This window comes from Mastigoproctus giganteus, chromosome 5 (genome assembly GCF_048544385.1).
Source record: "Mastigoproctus giganteus isolate SK-2022 chromosome 5, ASM4854438v1, whole genome shotgun sequence".
Classification (NCBI taxonomy): Eukaryota; Metazoa; Arthropoda; class Arachnida; order Uropygi; family Thelyphonidae; genus Mastigoproctus; species Mastigoproctus giganteus.
Window position 1 is genome coordinate 195,259,492 of NC_143579.1, and position 21,211 is coordinate 195,280,702.

The 21,211-nt window shown below is 36.3% G+C and overlaps 1 protein-coding gene across 1 annotated transcript in view; it reads right to left on the reverse strand.

Moving 5' to 3' along the window:
* Nucleotides 1-21,211, reverse strand: part of Iml1 (GATOR complex protein Iml1) — a gene marked incomplete at its 5' end in the record, with an annotated part of 444,528 nt that overhangs the window by 53,198 nt on the left and 370,119 nt on the right. Inside the window, 3 exons of the mRNA XM_090374757.1 lie at nt 9,912-10,020; nt 10,162-10,294; nt 10,645-10,716. Coding sequence (XP_090230883.1) covers nt 9,912-10,020; nt 10,162-10,294; nt 10,645-10,716 — 314 coding nt within the window. The remainder of the gene's footprint in view (nt 1-9,911; nt 10,021-10,161; nt 10,295-10,644; nt 10,717-21,211) is intronic.

The window sequence follows — 21,211 nt, forward strand, 5'->3', positions numbered from 1 at the left end:
ATCGTTGAAGGAGTAGAAATTAAAAAGGCGGATTCATATACTTATCTTAGACAAGTCATTAGCTGTAATGATGATAAATGGCTGGAAGTCAAGAGAGAAATAAATTTCAGATAGATAGCATTCAGGAAATACACCGATGAACCAAAACATTATGACCAGCAAGTCGTAATGCAAATTGAAGCAACTGTGTTCGTGGGTTGGGACATGGCATAAAAAGCACCTGATACAGGGCTCCATTAATCAGTGTCTTTTGTCCTTCAGATGGGAAAATCAGTGGACTCAAGTGAGTTTGACAAAGGCCAAATTGTAGTGGCCAGACGACTGGGTCAGAGCATATCCAAACAAAACGGCATGGCTACTGGGTTGCTCAAGGTCAGCCGTGGTTAATACATGCCAAAAGTGGTCCGAAGAGGGAAACCCACGAACCGTGGGCAAGGTATTGGACGACCACAGCTCATCGATGCTCGAGGTGAGTGAAGGCTCTCCCGGATGGTACCTGGCAACAGAAGGGCAACTCTGGCTCAACTTACCAGTAATTGGAATGCTGGTGACGAGAGTAATGTGTCACAACACACAGTACATCGAACCCTGCTGAAAATGGGGCTGCAAGCTGCAGGCTGCTCTGAGTGCCCATGCTAATCACGGTTCACTGGCAACAGCACCTACAATAGGCAAGCAAGCATTGAAACTGGACCTTGAGTGATTGGAAGAAGGTCATCTAGTCTGATGAATCATGTTTCCTGTTGCATCATGCAAACGGCCGGGTACATGTATGTCATTTACCTGGGAAGTGATGGCATCTGGATGCACCGTGGGATGAAAACAAGCTGGTGGCGGCAGTGTCATGCTTTGGGTGATGTTCTGCTGGGATATCCTGGGTTCCGTCATCCACATGCCAGGCACTCTGACGTCTACCACCTACCTAAACATCATTACTGACCAGGTACACCCTTTCCTGGCAACGGTCTTCCCCTCTGGTGGTGCCGTCTTTCAGCAGGATAATGCACCATGCCACACCACTTGGATTGTTCAAGACTGGTTCGCGGGACATGAGGAAGACTTCCAGATATTGCCCTGGCCTCCAAATTCTGCAGACATCAATCCCATCGAGCATCTGTGGTTTGTGTTGGAACAGCAACTCCGATCTCTGTTGTCTCAACCATGGACATTAAAGGAGTTAAAGGATCTGCTGGTTATGCGTTGGTACCAGATAGCACAAGACACATTTAGAAATCTTGTAGTGCCCATGGCTTGCAGGGTACGAGCTGTTTTGGCTGCATGTGGAGGACCAACATCATATTAGGTAGGTGGTCATAATGTTTTGGCTCATTGGTGTACAATCACACACTGAGGAGCAAAATTCCCAATTTGTCTGAAATGTAAAATAATGAACCAACTCCCCACCATGACTTATGGTGGGGAGTTGGTTCATTATTATACTCTCCACCATGACTTATGGAAGGGAAACATGGTGGCACTCACCAAAAGAATGGAAGAGAAGGTGAAAACTACACAGCAGAGAATGGAACAAATTATATTAGGAATCAGACTGTTGGATTAGAAGAAAAACACTTGTGTTTGCTGCCTAATCTATGTATTTTGATAAGAATGTCCTTATCAAAACTAAAGAACTGAAATGAACTTGAGCAGGACATAGCTCGAAGACATGATGACATATGGACTAAGAAAATAACAGAATGGTATACAAAAGGAGCTAAAAGAAAACCTGGAAGACAATCGAGATGGCAGATGAAATTCAAGATTTTGTGGGTAGTAAATGGATGGCCATTGCACAAAACAGAAGGAACTAGAAAGTTGCTGGAGATGTCTTCATCCTGCAGTGGGTTAAAAATGGCTGATAATGATGATGAGTGGATGTGATTACATAACATCCCAATTTTTGTTCTTGAACTCCGACATGTTGCATGTTCAGTTACTACTGTTGCTTCGTACAGTTTGTATGGTTGTCAATGTCATTATGCCATGAAAGAGAAACGTACTATGTTTGTACTCCTACCAATCTGACTGTTTTATGACAGAGAATTAACCTTTTTATAATTTTTGATTTTAATATTTTCGTATGAATTATGATAGTTTATTGATGAATTTCTCACAGAAATAGTGGTGGCAATTTAAAGTACTTTACATTTCTTGATTTTAATGTCTTTCTTTCTCTTCACTTCCACCTTTTTATGTAGACATTTCCGATCTGCATCAATAAACAGTGGTGAACAGCTGCATTTTGTTTCATCAGCTATTGTTGTCAATTTAACTGTCTTAAAGGTGATCACAATAAGCAACATTCAAATGTATCTCAACTGCAAATTCTGCTTTATGCCAAACATGCTGAATCAGATTTATGATAATACATGAAGTCAACACAAAACTCTGTGTGATATGAAAAAATTAGCAAGCAGCAGTGGCCAAGAGGAAAACATAATGTATCAAAGCAGTACTTATGATAAATGCTGGAAGATATGTTTAACTGGAATGAAAAACAGGTATGCTGCTGAATAAAGTTAAAAGCCTAGATTAGATAGATTTTTTCTACTGTTATCAATGGAAAATTACAAATACTTAAAAATACAAGCGTGAGTATTTGTGTTGTAAAAATACAACACAAAGTTAAAATTTCAACCTTTTCCATATATGAAGCATTTGTAATTTGCCACTGGTGCAAAAAAAAAGTGCTTTTATTATTTTTTTAGAGATCTCCAAAATGAAGGGTTGTCAAGCCAATTTGTATTCTGCTAATATAGATGATTTAAGGAGTAGGAGTAGAAATATGACTTGTTAACTTGAATATTTGGAGGCTGTGAATTTCAGGAAATATATAAATGCATGTTCCTTGGAACATTGTTTGGTTTTGGATCTTATTTAGCAAAGAAACACAATCAATTGTGGTCTTTCTCACCACAATTGATTGTGTTTCTTTATGCATCTTTTATTATAGTAAGCCCAATGACATTCACAACAGCTACCAATTTGTAATTATATTTTTGTTTGCTGCTGTTGATTAAAAATATGTTTTCATACTATGCAGAGTTTTATGTTATTTTTTCCTACATTATAAGGCAGTCAGAAATTACATTGTGAATTCATTATTTTACAATACCAAAATACTTCTCGACTTAATAAAAAGAAAAGGTAACAAAGCTATCAGAGCTTGCTAATCAAGGCCACTTGCTATGTGATGAGAGACCAGCAAGTCCAGAAATGGGTGTCATAACAGTATGTCTTATTTTAAACAAGTAACAGCATTGTTTCAATGATGTTACTTTTAATGCATTTCAAGGCCATTCATGGATACTGCAGTTTGTTCTGTCTTGAGTTTTGAGACCATAGCATTAACTATAACTAGATATTGGATTGTATGACTGATCATCTGTGCATATGTAAATGCATAGTATGGCCAATTTGCTCATTAATGTGTATAACTCTAATATTACTAGCAACTGCTGTATATTTCATTGATTTGAATGGTAATTAAATTCAGAAATGTGACTCTGACTATTGAAAACACAGCAAAGGGAAACACCAATGGTGTGCTTTGCTTTAATTCTTGTGCCATCAGTGATGTTGGATGAAAGTACATTTTTTGATTGCCTAACACTACAGTTCGGTTTGATGTCAAAACTTTACAGAATAGGGGGTAAAGTTTTCATTCAAAATGCAAAATACCAAATCTGCTGCTAAACTTATGGGATCATGGATCTAATCACAGAAAAGATTTTACTATTGATGGCAGTATTGTCTTTTGTGTTTGTTTGGAAAAGGCTATTCATAGAATAGTATGGCTTACATACTATTCTATGCAGAAAAAAATTTCAGTTTGACCTGCATATGAAAATATCTTTGCACAGTGTGGCAAAAAAAAAAAAAAGAAAAGAAAAAGCAAGATAAAATTTCCAGATCAGTTGCTTTAAACAAAGCTGTACCTCAATGGAAGAGAAAAGTGAATATCTCCCATTTTAGTTAGTAGCAATATTCTTTCAATAAGTTAGGTAATCCAGTTTTCAAATGATTTTTTGAAAAAATATTATAAAAATCAAAATATTCCAGATGAACCATAACAAAGAGTTATTTTTAATAATGCTATATACTATATTCAAGATATTGGAGAAAAGTGCATTTGTATATCCAAAATGAAAAGACAGATAGTTGTGGATGCTGTATCACCCCAGAGGGCTCACATCTGGTGAGTATGGGCTTGGTACACCAAGGGTCCTGAGCTGGATATCATCATTCTTCTCTTTCTTGGTGATTCCTTTCTGCTTTTGACTCTCTCTCTCAGAGTAACTTGGAATTTTTTTTTTTTTTTTGGCTGGTGCAGCATAAGCTTCAGGCTTCCTTGCACCGTATGGCTAATAATAATAATAATTATTATTATTATTATTATTAACCATAGCAGCAATTAACCATAGATTCCACGGTTATAGAGCAAGCCTACAAGAAGTGCAGCAACATGTACACAGCCTACAAGAAGTGCCGCAACATGTACACAGCCTACATCGATTACCATAAGGTCTTCGACTACGTGCTTCATAGTTGGCTAATAGGGGCACTGAACATCTACAAAGTCGATCCAATAGTGACAAACTTCCTAGGAGAAACGATGCCGAAATGGAGTACCATCATTAAGGTCAAAAACATCACAACCAGGCCAACCCCATCAGGAGAGGAATCTTTCAGGGAGATGCCCTGAGCCCATTGTGGTTCTGTCTAGCACTTAACCCTCTATCTACCATGCTCAACAGTAGCAAGTAGGGATATAACCTCAAAGAGGGAAGGAAGAACCTGTACACCCTCACCCGCCTGATATACATGGATGACATCAAGCTCTACATGGGAACCGAGAAGCACCTTCAGCAACTACTCCAGATCACTGAAGAATTCAGCAATGATAGTAGGATGGAATTTGGTTTAGACAAATGCAAGACTCAGAGATTGTGTCAGGGAAAATTAGTCAACCAAAACTACCAGCTGCAGAGTGGTAAAGGGATTGAAGCCAGCAGAGGGAGAGGCCTACAAATACTTGGGGATGATGCAGGCTCAGCAGTTACAGCACAAGGAAATTAAAGCCTGCCTGACCGAAAAATACCATGAGACTCAGAAGCCTGCTGAAAGCAAAGCTGAATGGAGAGAACACAGTTAAAGCCATAAACACCTATGTAGTAACATACTCCTTTGGGGTCATAGATTGGACTAACACCGAGCTGGCGGATATCATGAGAAAGACAAGGACAATGATGACCAAGAGCCGCCACCACCATCACCCGAAATCTGCCGTGAAGAGACTGACAATTGCCCGGGAAGAAGGAGGAAGGAGCCTGATAGACCTCACTGAGCAACAGAAGACAGTGATAGTTAACCTGAAGGATTACTTCCAGAAATACACAGCAGCACTCCACCAGGCCATAAGGAAGATAGACAAGTGGTACACACCCACTCAAACTTAGCGAGGAGTCCCCACCCAACCAGGAGTTACAAAGGAAGCTAGAAAGATGGGCAGAGAAGACACTCCATGGCAGACACTACAATGATCTCCATCAAGATCACATAGATAAAATTGCTTCCAATGCATGGCTCACGAGTGGGACACACTTCCCAGAGACTGAAGAATTCATGCTCGTCATCCAAGACCATGTAATCAACACCAGGAACTATAGAAAATACATTGCCAAGGAACCCGGAGTGTCTGATGACACATGTTGACGATGCCACCTGGCCTCAGAAATGATCCAACACATCACTACAGGATGCAAGGTGATCAGCCAGACTGGTGACATGCACTCATAGACACGACTAGGTAGCCAGGATAATACATCAGAAGCAAGGAAATACCAGTCGATCGAAGAAAGTGTACTGTACTATAAGTACGAACCTCAGGCAGTACTAGAGACCCCAACCCACAAACTGTACTGGGACCGCACCATAATAACGGATAGGACAATCCTGCACAACAGACCGAACAAGAAGGAAAAGGCTACCTATCTGATTGACATAGTGGTACCCAACACTGGCAACCTGCAGAAAACCCACGGGAAAAAATCAGGAAGTACACAAACCTAAGATAGGAGATCAAAGAGATGTGGCATATGCAACAAGTAGCGACCATCCCAATGATCGTGTCAACCACAGGTATGGTGTCAAAGACCCTACATAACAGCTTAGCAGCAATAGATCTCCCAGCGAACACCTACAAGAAAGTCGCAGTTCTGAACACCAGTAGGAAGTTAGAGTTCCTCGACCAACAGTAACACCAGACATAACAACAACCACCCTGTGTACTTGGTAGCAATACCCATCACGAGGTGAAATCCCCAATCAGGGAGAAATAATATAAGGGCAATAATAATAATAATAATAATAATAACAATAATAATAATAATTGCACATTTTGTATATGGGACATCAGATGGAGAACCTTGTCATCTGCATTTGCTTCCTTGAAAGGTTCTTAAAAACGTGAATCACTCCACAGTTGCAAGATCTTGAATGACTCTTTTCAGGTTATTATGGTCACACCAAGAATCAACCAATGGGAAAAAAAGTGAATTTTTGTTAGCGCTTTGTAATTCTATATTCTATGAACTTCTGGTATGCTGAGGAAGCACCCCCTAGGAAAGAGGGGGGCCTGGGGCTCTCCAGAAAAATTTTTAGAAAATCATGGTGACAAGTGTACCAAATTTTTAAATTTGGAGCGATTTTACAAAGGCAGTCAATTTTGGATGTTTTTTTTTTTTTTTTTTTCGTGAGATCTCAAGAAAATAATTATTTTACTTTTTGACTGCTTGTTACTTTTGCTGCTTCTCTACACTCTTAGTTCTTTGTTGCAGTGTGTTTAATAAGGTCACCTTTTCCTTTATTTGATACTTCATAATATCACACTCACACAATAAACAGTACACGTTCTCATTCTCTAGTGATGCTTTTAAATAATGGTATCATAAGTGCTAATTTGACATTTCATTCAATTTATTATGCAAAAGTATAGTAAATGGGACAAAACTAATTTATAGATATTATTTATTATTCAAAACGTTTTTATAAAGATTTCCACAGTAAAGGTATGTTATTATATTTTTCATTACAATTTATTTTTTTACTGTTTATGGCTATGGCTGTATGATGACCCTGAATAAGGCATGCTTTTATTAAGCATTATGATTGGTGAAAAACTTGAATAGATGAGTAACAAAGTAAATCAAGCTGTGCACCTTACTGAACTCTCCACAGATGCACAATGCATCGACGGCATTAGTAATAATAAATAATTTTTTTTTTTTAAATAAATATTTTCTTTTGTTTTAAGCATATGATTTTTTATTTCTTTTTAACTTCTGGAACCAGCTTCTGCTGGAAAAAACCCTGATGTATATAATAAAAGCACCTTCTCTATTACAGTATTCTATCCAAACTTAAACCAATACCCTTGCTTAGCCTATGGCTTACATAAGCTTGCAAAAACAATTCAGGAAAATTTTGACAATTTTAATAAAGTTATTTATTTCATAAAAAAGATCTCTGTAGAAGCCCCTACATGCAAAGCTATTTACAGAGATAAGCAACCCTTTACCAGAGCTTATTTTGACAAGACTTTGACCTTGTTACATGCAGCATTATTTTATGCAAAAACTTTGATTCTACACATTAAAAAAAACTATCTCTTAGAACTTCCAACAATGGTGAAAATTTATATGGAATACCTTTTCTTTTTAATTTTCTCTTACTGCCTTTAACTTCCTGGGTCCACCATGGCATTCAGAATTTCTCATTTTTACAGTTCCCCCTCCCACATATCTTTTTTGCAGTTTCCCCTAATATTGTCTTAAATTGTTCCATTCTTTATCTAAAGCCATGTTAGCATTAAGAATGCCATTTAACTTTCAGAAAGTTAATTTTATATTATATATTTAAATATACATTATATACATTATATATTTAAATATACTTTGTATATTTAAATATACATTGGCAAATTCCAAGAGCTTTTCAATTTTGTGTTTTAGTGTTTTAAAACTTTTCTGTGTCTTTTATTTTTAGCACTAATTACCATTTTTAATTTGCTTAATACAGGATGATGGTTACTTCCAAATTAAAATCCTCTATATACTCTTGTTTTCCAATTAGTTGTTTAAGATTGATTTCTATAATGATATAGTTATTTATGCTCCCTCCACGTAACCTTTTACTTGGCTTCTTTATGCTGAAATACTGCATTTGTGGCTTTTGCAAATTTCATAAAATTTTGCAAAAAGAGTGGCTTTTGCAAATTTTGAGTAGATTTTTACTGTTTTTAGGGTATCCTTTTCTCAACATTTTCCTACAATATCTTTGTACAATCCCACCTGCTACAGTGCAGTTTAATCAGCAATGGTCCACTGTAGTTCTCTATATTTTTTGATATAGAGAAGACCCCCCCCACAAGACCTATGCTCTTATTTTCCCTAAAATAGTGCCATTCACTCCAAGCACCTTAGGAGATACCCATCAGCAAACCTTAACAAATTTCTTCAAAATAGTCTTTTGGAACAGCTATTATGCAATAAACTTGAATCATATAATGAGGCTATATAACTAGGATTTATCTTGCTTATTAATGTTAAATTCCGACAATGCTAACTTCCCAAAGCTGACAATATCAATCAACCTAATGCTATGATACTGGATGGCCTTTATAATTAAAAAAAAAACTGTGAAAATTAAGTTTTTAAATTTCTTTAAGTAACTTTTATTCATATGTTAAATTAATTATAAATGATATATTAATTATTAGCAGCATATTGAAGTAACACAAATAGAAAAAGCACAAGGGATGTTAAATTGCTCAGTTACAACAATTTTGCATGGAAACACAGTGAAAATATTTTTCACTGCGTTTCTATGCAAATATATTCTTTATATACTTCATATAGTTGTTTTTTTTCCTTGATCAATTAAAAAAGGACAAAGTTTTCAGTATCAATGTTGAATAAAAAACCAATTTTGAAATGCTCTCTGGATAACTAATTTCCCTATTATCCTAATGAAAGCTATCTGGTTGGGCTATTATTCTTAGTAACATTCCTTCAACCAATAAGATTTATTCAATAAAATAATGTTGTCAATAATTTGTACTAAGAGTTTATCATAAGAGTAACTTCATTGAAAGTGACATCAATCCTTGCTAGACATCCCACAGCAATTGTAAAACAAAGAACTGGCAGTTCAACCTAACAGTTGTCATAACAATCATGTCTGTTTGTTTAGCTCTGCCCATCAACAGGTATTTGGTGCTTTAAAGATCCCATTGAAAAATATTTTTACTGCTCTTCAATCAGAATTTTCATACAAATGTAACTCATAGCCACAAAGGTGTGATCTAACTTCACCATTAAAAAAATTTGGCACTTAAATAGTATGGTAATTAGTGTGAAAACAGTTGAATTGCTAGTCAAGTTGAAACTTTACAGCAAGGAGAAACTTTTGAAAGTTGTCTGTTTATTGCCTGAAAACCATTTTTGGTTTCATGTCCAAGCTGGCTCAGTTCCATCAAACTAAAACACACATTGGGCTTTCTCTGCACCTGTGAAAAATGCCATTTCTGTTTTACCTATAGCAGTGTCTCTGGTGGACACAAACAGAACTGCAAATCAATGAATGTGATGGCATCATTGTATCATTTATTTTACTTTTTCCTAAAAAATAAATTTTGAAGTTGTAAAGCTACTTTGTAATTATCCTGTCTATTAGAGGAACCATTTGATAATATCAGATATACGTTAAAATTATGTTTTAAATTAGTCAAAAATAATGAAAAAATACAATGATGATGTGAATAATCAGTATTTCCAATGAATATACTATTCATACAGAACAGAAACATCAACAAATTATTTTTTGTATACAGATATTTTGAAATTATTTACCCTTATTAAAATCCATATCTGCAGTCAAGTAGTAAAGGTAAAAACCCGGAATGAATTTATGCCCAGGAACATCTGATGCATGGCAAATAAGCCGTTCATTTACCAAATCCTAAAATAATAACAAACCACATGTATACATATAGAATAAAAACTATCATTAACATAAAGAAGTGCAAGAGATTTAATCCAGCAAAGCATAAATGAAGCAACACTTAAACTAAACTTAAATCATATATTTGATGAAACTTACTTGCAATAAATTGATTGCTTGATCATCAGCATAAATTCCTTCCACATGTTCCTTTACCCAGGCTATTGCTTCTTCACTAATAAAGGACAGACTTCGAAGTCCAGGTTGTTTACCCAAGAAATGAAGACCATATCTAAAATTACATTAACAAGTGCATTAAATGTTATATAATTTATTAAATAAATCAAAATTTGTTTGTTTTTCTGTTATTATTTAATTATAAAAAATTAATGTATTAATACAAGTATGATAAACAATTTGAAAAAAAAAGTATTTTTGTTGTAAAGGTTAGAGCATAGTTTTTTTTAATAATTCCAATATGTATTTTATGAATTCCTTAATCATTACAAAATATATTAAAATAACTGTCCACTTATTTATTATTTTTGGGGCGGATGCTGATGCAACTTTGCACAAAGGCACCTAATAGGCATGCAGTGACCCTGGAAACTAAACACTTTAAAAAAATAAAATATCACTTACGTTGGATGTTTCATTGCTTCTATAATATCACTATGAGATGAATGTTCTGTTAGCCATTTCATTTCTGGGCAACTGCAAATAGAGAGAGAGAGATGCACTATTTTTCCCTTTAAAATGGAAGAAATCTTTAGAACAAAGTATTTCTTGATAAATTTTTACTCTTTCTTTTATAAAAAAAATAATATTATTATATAAAAATGTATAGTATTTTTGTACATCAGTTTTTAAGTCTTCTATTATGTCTTAATTATCACAGACGTATGTTTCGTGTTATGTCTATGATAATTAAGACATAATAGAAGACTTAAAAACTGATGTACAATAATACTATACATTTTTCTGCTATGATTACAAATCTTACAATTTTAAGTACAGAAACTATTAACAGTATATAGCAGATTACAATCCTAGAAAAGGTGATTTGAGATAAAAAAAAAAACAGTGATATAATATGGTGTTGTGTTGTGTTCTTGACTAAGAGTCTGGTATATAGATTTTATTCATATGTATAAAGAATTATGTGTACAAGATCTGTCCAAAAATTATCTGGATTACCAGCATAGTGATAATAAGAATACAGTGGGAGATTTAATCCCCTTTAACATGTTTGCTGCCACTTATTTTTGCAAGGGCCTTTTCTATGTGCTTTCAGCATAACTTATAACATTTTTTGGATTAACAATCCAACTAATTCATTCATTAATCCAATTAATTCCAGGCTGTGGATCCATTAAAAAACAATTAGGGTAAAATTTTATATGAAACCTTTTTATACAAAATTTTATTAGTACACACACACAAAAGCATAATCTTCAAAAAATTTTACTAGAGAGTATTTGTGGTGGATACCATTTCTTGACTACTGTGAGGGTGTTGGTTTTATGTTTAGGGTGGGGGAGGGTTAGGAGGAGTTTTCTACTGGGATGACTATTGTTTAGCTTTGGGATTATACCCATAAACTTATATTTCATTTCTAGTTATAATACATTTTAAAAATGTCCCATCATTAGTCACATGATTAAACAAATTGGAAGTGACTTGCTGGCAGTGTTTATATTGTTTCTCTGTTAACAGCCATGCAAGAACTTTGCAGAAGCATAGCTCATGTTCAAATTTTCCACTAGAATAGAATAATATGATCTGGCAGATAAAAGTTTCTTTAGCAATTTCATGAACAATTAATCTTCAGTCATTTCTAAACAAACTTCACACCTAAGACAATTTCATGTCAGGGCCATCCAGACTATGGATCACTTTTGACAGATTCCCTACCCTCTTTGATATGACAGTGACAATCAAAAACTTCTGTAGGGTGCATTGTAGAGTCCCAATATGCCATATTTTAAGAAAATCAAATGTTTCAATTGTGGTTTTTCTGATTTTAAAGGCAAAAATTAATGTGTAATTATACATACATTTTGTATGTGTTCAATTTTGTTAAACATCATATTTTCAAAGTGTCAGAGCACACTGAACTATATGGAGGTAAGGATGAGACATGTCCAAACATGTTCTGCTTTTCCATAGCATCTTGTGTCAATCTTGAAAAACAAACATAAACCAAATACTTTTTGAACAAACCTCATATACCTATTAAATATATTTCTTAAAGTATATATTGTACAGTATTTTTTTTTTTTTTTTTTACAAAAATCCAATTATGAGAGGTATTAGAACCTATAGTACTTAGCACTGTGAATGAGTTGAATGCTGAGAAAACAGAAGATACTTATTGACATTAGATTTTAATTTCTGTAGATTGTAATTTTCAGGAAACACATGTGAAAGAAGGAAAGTTGTTCCAGAAAACAGAGGTAGAACAGATAAACGAGGCAGTGGAAAAGTTAATTTTGTGAGGTTTGGAGTTGGATGGTGAATGGATGCTGACTGCTTGCGAAATATGTACAAACTGGTTTGAAAGAGAGTATATGGGAATTACACATGCCAATTCAGAAGAACAGTGTCCATGGGATATCTATAGAACAAGCATGCAACAGAAACCGATATGAGACAGACTGTGAAGAGGCTATTATTATTAGCCATATGGTGCAAAAGCCTGAGGCTTATGCTGCACCAGCCAAAAAAAAAAAAATTCCCAAGTTACCCTGAGAGAGAGAGAGAGAGAGAGAGAGAGAGAGAGAGAGAGAGAGAGAGAGAGAGAGAGAGAGAGAGAGAGAGAGAGTCAGAAGTAGAAAGGAATCACCAAGAAAGAGAAGAATGATGCTTTTGCAGCACCAGCCAAAAAAAAATTTCTGAATTACCCTGAGAGAGAGAGAGAGAGAGAGAGAGAGAGAGAGAGAGAGAGAGAGAGAGAGAGAGAGAGAGAGAGATAGAGAGGGGGGGGGGAATCACCAATAAAGAAAAGAATGATGATATCCAGGACCTTGGGTTTGCCAAGCCCATACTCATGTAAGAGAAGGGTCATTCATTAACTCAACTGTCATTTTTTTTTAATGGAGTCAACAAGCTTGAAGAGAGGTTTTGGGGCACTATCCCAGATGTGGGAACAATATTCCATGATAGGGTGGATTTCAGATTTGTACAAAATGAGTAATTGTTTAGAAGAAAAGTAATGCAAAGAGGAAAAAAAAAGAGAATTCAGTTTCTGCAACAGAAGAAGCAATATTTGTGATGTGCTTAGGCCAAGAGAGATTGGAAGTCAGCGTAATCCTTAATATCATCTTGTCTAGAAATCTGAGTGTCACTGAAGATAAGCAGAGGAGCAGTAAACTCTTTTTTTGGGAGAAATAATCCAGGACTGAGTTTCAGAAAGATTAATATGTTTAATTAATTTTTATTTGCTCGATTGGAGAATTATCTGGAGATCCACATTTAAGGAATTGGTGGTGGATAATTGCAAGAAGAGGCTGTTTGTGCAGGACAAAGTTCTAAAGCTGCAAGGCAGGATGTAGGGTGTATTATCTGCAAAATGGATAGGATAAACAGTCATTAATATACAAAGAAAAAGAGTGGAAGAAAGAACTGAACCTTGGGTAACACCAGCATCATTGGCAAAGTTAGCATTAGCATTAGTAGAGGCATATGATGCAAAAAAAGCAAGCTTATGCAGCATCAGCCAAAAAAAAAAAAAAAAAACACACTCCCATTTCATCCCTCCATTCGTTTCAAATGCCTGTCCAGCTCAGCCTTAAATTTATTTAGGCTATTAGCTTCCACAACAAAAGATGGAAGCCTTTTCCACCAATCAACTACCCGCTGGCTAAAGGCAAATATCCACACATCTATTCTACAACTATCTTTCCTCAATTTGAAACTGTGCCCCCTCAGGTTCTTAGTCTGAGCAAGACAAAAAATTTTCCATGTGCAACAGTATCAAAAGCTTTCCTTAAAATTGAAATTACAGTTGCTCAGAGCGAAACGGATACAAAAATATAGATTGTAACAGGTTTAATAATAGGAAAAAATACATATATATTAGATTAGATACATAAAGCTTTCGGTTATCTAGTTAAACTTCTTCAACTGAAGAAGGTTAACTACATAACCGAAAGCTTTATGTATCTAATTTCTTCTTCAACTTCAACTTCTTCAACTAAAACTTCTTCAACTGAAGAAGGTTAACTACATAACCGAAAGCTTTATGTATCTAATTTAATATATATGTATTTTTTCCTATTATTAAACCTGTCACAATCTATATTTTTGTATCCGTTTCGCTCTGAGCAACTGTAATTTCAATTTTAATGTAATGAATCCAGAGCGCATAGGCCTCTTTAATTATAAAAGCTTTCCTGAAATCCAAGTATATGATATCAAAATTATTTTTGGTATTCAGTTCCTTTGTGACCACATCATAGTAAGCAATCAAATTGGTCAGACAATACCTCCCTTTGACGAACCCATGCTGTGTCTTAACTATTACTGCAGTCTTGTCTAGATGATCCTGCAATGCTTCTTTAACCAATGATTCCATTATTTTCCCCAGAACACAAGTTAAACTAACAGGTCTGTAGTTACTTGTGTCACTTTTTGAACCTCCTTTGCGAATTGGTGATACATTTGCACACCTCCAGTCCATGGGGACCTCCCCTGAGTCCAAGGAAGCTCTCATAATTATGGCTAAGGGTTTGCTTACTTCCTTTGCTGCCTCCTTTAATACAACTGGATAGATCCTGTCCACCCCAGGTGCCTTCCTTATGTTTAAGTTCAACAATTTCTCCTCCACTTTGCTCTCAGTTATTACAAAATCACTTAGCTCCCCGTTAGCGTTTGATAAACTTCTGGCACTCCCCTCATTGAATAACTCCTCATGTGTGAATGTACATGCAAAATACTCATTCAGTTTATCAGCTACCTGAGCATGATTATCAATAGTCAACCCATCTATGTTAAGTGGTCCAATCTGGTTCATCCCTTTCCTTCTAAAGTTTACATAAGTAAAGAACTCCTTGCTGTTTTTCTTTGCATCCTTTGCCAAAGATTTTTCATAATCTTCCTTTGCCAAAGATTTTTCCTTCACCTGCTAACCTCCTTTGTGACTTGATTACAGACTAGTTTATACCTACCATAGGCTTCTGTATTGCCTCATACTTTATATGCATCCCATACATTCTTCTTCTCTGCCACTAGCCTGATTAATTCATCTGACAACCATTTAGGCCTAAACCTTGAACAGTATTTCTTAGTTGGAATGAAAATCCTAGTGGCCTCCAAAATGAAGTCCCTTAAGGCTTCCCATTTAGAATTCACTGTTGGTAACATCATCAGTTGATCCCACTGTACAGAATTTAAAAACTGTCTGAGACCTCTGTAACTACAGAGGTCTCAGACAGTTTTACCTTTACGAAAGCAAAAGCCCTTCCCTTTAGTAGTAGTAGTAGTGCCATGTGATGCAAGAAAGCAAGTGTATGAGCTTATGCAGCATCAGCCAAAAAAAAAATCGCACCATTACCTCCAAATGCCTGTCCAGTTCCTCCTTAAATTTATTCAACCTATCAACTTCAACGACAGATGGAAGTTTGTTCCAGCAATTAACCACCCGCTGGCTAAAGGCAAATTTCCGCACATCTATTCTACATCTGTCTTTTCTTAATTTGTATTTATGCCCCCCAATCTCGTAATCTGAACAAGTGGAAGGATTCCATCAGAATTCAGCGTGCTCAACCCATTCAAGGCCTTATACACCTCAATCAGATCACCGCGCAGGTGTCTAGTCTCCAGCCACTGCAATTTGCAGAACTTAAGCCTCTCTTGGTAAGAGGATCCCTTCATTCCCCTCACCAATCTTGTTGCCCTTCTCTGTACATGCTCAAGTAAATCTACATCCTTCCTAAAATGAGGCCTCCAGACCTGTACGCAGTACTCAAGGCGTGGCCTGACCATTGCCTTATACAGAGGGACAATCACCTCCTTTTCCCTGCTAGCAAAATTCCTATATATCATTGACAAAACCCCATGACCTGTCCTGGCAGCCTGTCTGCTTTGCTCAGAAAACTTCATATCTGACTGCACAATTACTCCCAGGTCTTTTTCATTTTCTACCACCTTAAGTGTAGTACCACACAGTTGGTACGTTTCTCTGGGGTTACTTCTACCCATATGCAGTACTTTGCATTTGTCAAGGTTAAACTTCAGTTGCCACTTCTTATCCCATCTGCCCAAATTATCTAGATCCTGTTGCAATAGCACACTGCCATTACTGTCATTAACAACCCTGCCAACCTTTGTATCATCTGCAAACTTCGACATTAAGCCTGATATACCTTTCTGAGCAATGCAGACAGGCTGAATGGGTTCAGCACGCTGAATTCTGATGGGATCCTTCCAATTGGTCAGATTACGAACCTAAGGGGGCATAAATTCAAATTAAGAAATGACAGATGTAGAATAGATGTGCGGAAATTTGCCTTTAGCCAGCGGGTGGTTAATTGCTGGAACAAACTTCCATCTGTTGTTGTGGAAGTTGATAGGTTGAATGTGTGTGTGTGTGTGTGTACTCTGTACACACGAAAGATGTTTTATGTTATGTGAAAACATCCTTGGCTTGGACGAGGGTTGGGTGTTCATAGTCATTACTTTTGCAGTTGGAAATTCTAAGAAATGTAATGGATAACTTTCTGGAGTGCACAATTTTACAACATTTTCTTACCATAATTGATCACAGATATCAACACACAGTTCTAAATGTATTTTTCAGAAATTGTTGTTCAAATTCTTTATAGGAGTTATGGTTATGTTCGATATTCTTGTAAATGATTTCATGCTTGACTACTGTTGAAATTTTTGGAGAGTTTACAACAGGTGGTTAGGCTGAAATAGAATTTTGTTTCTTTTTCGATGTTGCTATTGAAGCTGGTTGTTGCAGTATACTCTGTCTAGCCGGTTCAGGAATCAATTGAAAATCATCAGGAAATTCATTTGAACTCAAATTTTCTGGATTGAAATCTTCAGGAAGTTCTTGAACGTAATTTCGTGATGTTCACGGTCTAGCTCCTTGATGAGAAATCAACGTACAAGGTCGATGTTGATCAAAATCTTGAGAAGCAGATTTTATTAAACTCTGTGTTTTCTTTCATCCTCTATGTTCTTGAACTCGTTCTTTTGTCAGCATGAGAAGTTTCTTTGGTGGCTTTGAAGCCTTTATTCCTGCATAATATTACTATTCACTACTTACTCTATTGAATCAACTTTAGTGACTGGGTTAGTGTCACTTAGGAAGTGAAGTTATTTGCGTTATTTCCGTCTCTTAGTATGACAGATGTAACATTTTATTCTCACGCCTGCTACTTACTCTACCAAATCATGTTAGTTGATTCAGTAAAAAAAAAACAGTAGGTTAGCATCGTTGGCACCATCTAGGAAGTGACATCATTTGCTTCATTTCTGTCTAAAAATTTTGTTATCAATTGGTTTTGCCTCAGTCTGAAAATGCAGTAGTTGAAAGGATTATACATAAATTGCATATTGGCAGAGAGCTTATCAAGCCTGAAATATAGCTATAGAAGCTGCTAATGGCAATCCTGAACAAGTATTATGTTTAAGCTTAATTTTTAGGCATTCCATATTTCTTATAGTAAATTCAATGCAGCAGAGCAGCAATAATCTGCTTAGTTCAATAGAACATGCTAAGCAATGGACAAGGTCAAGTACAGAAGGTTAGGGAACAGCCTATAGTAGATATAAACTAGTCTACAATCAAGTCGAACAAGAGGTTAAAGCAAGCTAAGGCAGATAATGAGAACTCTTTGGCAAAGGATTAAAAGAAAAACAGTAAAGACTTCTTTCCTTAGGTAAATACTAGAAGGAAGGGGATGAATCACATAGACCTACTAGATATCAATGGCTTAATTGTTGATGATCCTCCTCAGGTTGCTTACAAACTGAATAGGTATTTTGAATCTACATTCATACATAGGAATTCTTCTAGGGAAGGGGATACCAAAAGTTTATCAAATTCTAACAGGGTGCTAAATGATTTTGTGATAACTGACAGGAAAGTGGAAGAGATTGTTGAAGTTTAACATAAAAAAGGTGCCTGGGGTGGATGGGATCTATCAAATTATATTAAGGGAGGCAGCAAAGGAGCTAAACTATTATCCAAAATTATGAGATTAGGGAAGGTCTCTTTGGATTAGGGAAGGTCCCTGTGGACTGGAGATGTGGAAATATATACATAATTCATAAAGGGAGGATCAAAGAGTAATATGAGAAATAACAGACCTGTTAGCTTAACCCCAGGGGCTCACATCTGGTGAGTATGGGCTTGGCACACCCAGGGTCCTGAGCTGGATATCATCATTCTTTTCTTTATTGGTGATTCCCCTCTTTCTCTCTCTTGCTCTCTCTCAGGGTAATTCAGAAATTTTTTTTTAGCTGGTGCTGCAAAAGCCTCAGGCTTCCTTGTACCATATGGCTAATAATAACTTCTATTTCAGGGAAAATAATGGAGTCACTGGTTAAAGAAGTAATGTAGGACCATTTAGATGGGGGTGCAATTATACTTCAGTCACAGCATAGGTTTGTCAAGAGGGAATCTTGTCTACCAATTTGATTGGATACTATGATGCAGTAAAAAAGGAACTGGATACAAAAAATAATATTGATATCATGTATTTAGATCTCAGGAATGCTTTATGTTGCACATAAAAGACTGCTATAAAAATTGAAGCAGTGTTGCATTAAGGGCAAGTTACTGCCATGGATAAAGGGATGGTTGAATAGGAGAATACAGAGGATGGTTAGATGGACACTGCTCTTCATGGACTAATGTTGATGGAGTTCTGCAGGGTTCAGTGCTGGGCCCACTGTTGTTTTCTACATTTATTAATGATAATAGTGAAGGCATATCAAGTTTAATATCTAAGTCTGCAGATGGTACAAAGGCTGGTAGGGTGGTTAATGACAGTAATCAAAAGGTATGCTATTGCAACAAGATCTAGAAAAATTAGGCAGTTGGGCTGAGAAATTGCAATTGAAATTTAGCATAAACAAGATGCAATAGTAATTCCAGATTAACATCAACTGTGTGGTACTACCCTCAGGTTAGTCAAAAATGAAAAAGACTTGGAGGGTAATTGTGCAGCCAGATATGAAGTTCTCTGAACAGTGCAAGCTGCCAAGAGAGCTTGTGGGGTTTTGTCAATGATATATAAGAATCTTGCTAGCAGGAATAAGGAAGTGATTATTCCATTGTATAAGGCAATGGTTAGGCTGCAACTTGATTACTACATACAGGTCTGGAGGCTTCAATTTAGGAAGGATGTGAATCTGCTGGAACGAGTGCAGGCAAGGTCAATGAGATTGGTGAGGGGAACAAAGGTGTTCTTACCAAGAAAGGTAAGTTCTGCAAATTGTTTTATCAATCATTGTATTTATCTGTTATATGACTGTTGTTAATATGTATTGTCCTACATAAACTATAATATTATTTATAACAGTTATTTTAAAAATCGCCAGGAAGACTACTTTTATTTTATTATTATTTTTTTTTTGATTTTGCTAATTTTAAAATTTCTTCTCCTTCCGAAGATTTTAAAAAGGTTTTAAATTCTGAACAGGACATGTTATAGTTTTCCTTCACCATAAGTTCAGCTTCTAAATTTTCTAATAAAAGACTGTTTCTTTATTTCTGCCAAGCTATTTTCATTAAGCATTTGAATGTGAAATGCTTAATATGGAGCCTACAATTTGAGACAAATTATTTGCCTCTGGAAATTTTGAAAAAAATTGCACCAATTTTTTTTACCAATTTTAACAATTCAAAAAAAGTAAAATTCATTTCAGAATTATTACTATAATAATGTATGGCATAGATAAATTAATACATTATACATGTAATTTAAAACAACAAAGAGAAAAAATATTTCTCAATTCTCATTTTTCCCGTTATTAGAATTAATTTTTTAGCATTCCACCAATTCTAATTAATTTAGAATTGGTGGGATGCTCACGGTCAGCTGTGGTTAGTACCTACCAAAAGTGGTTCAAGGAGGGGAAACCCACGAACCGTGGGTGAGGTGTTGGACAACCATGGCTCATCGATGCTCGAGATGAGTGAAGGCTCTCCCGGATGGTACGTAGCAACAGAAGGGCGACTGTGGTGCAACCCACCGGTAATTGGAATGCTGGTGACAGGAGTAATTTGTCACAACATACAGAACATCAAACCCTGCTGAAAATGGGGCTGCATAGCCACAGGCCGCTCTGAGTGCCATGCTAACCATGGTTCACCAGCGACAGTGCCTACAATAGGCACACGAGCATCGAAACTCGACCTTCAGCGTTTGGAAGAAGGTAGTCTAGTCCGATGAATCATGTTTCCTGTTGCACCATGTGGACGGCTGGGTATGCGTGTGTCGTTTACCTGGGGAAGTGATGACAGTGGTATCATCCTTTGGGCGATGTTCTGCTGGGATACCCTGGGTCCAGTCATCCATGTGCCAGGCACTCTGATGTCTACCACCTACCTGAACATCATTGCTGACCAGGTACACCCTTTTCTGGCAACGGTCTTCCCCTGTGGTGGTACTGTCTTTCAGCAGGATAATGCACCATGGCACACTGCCTGGATCGTTCGAGACTGGTTTGCAGAACATGAGGAAGACTTCCAGGTATTGCCCAGGCCTCCAAATTCCCCAGACATCAATCCCATCTAGCATCTGTGGTTTGTGTTGGAACGCCAACTCCGATTTGTGGCATCTCAACCACGGACCTTACAGGAGTTAAAGAATCTGCTGGTTATGTATTGGTACCAGATACCACAAGACACATTTAGAAATCTTGTAGCACCTGTGCCTCGCCGGATACAAGCTGTTTTGGCTGCATGTGGAGGACCAACATCATATTATGTAGGTGGTCATAATGTTTTGGCACACTGGCGTATATATTTTTTATATTTATATAATTATGTTAATTTTTTACTATATAATATCGGTGTAAATACACCATAGCTTACCCATAAGCTCTTTACACCGATATTATATAGTTAATTTCTACCCATAACATATTATACCTTGTGCATTTAATCTTCGTCATATTGTCATTATCTTCACCATTTGACATCTCTCATATTGTGGAATTAACTTTGCGACCTTGATAGCACGTCTGC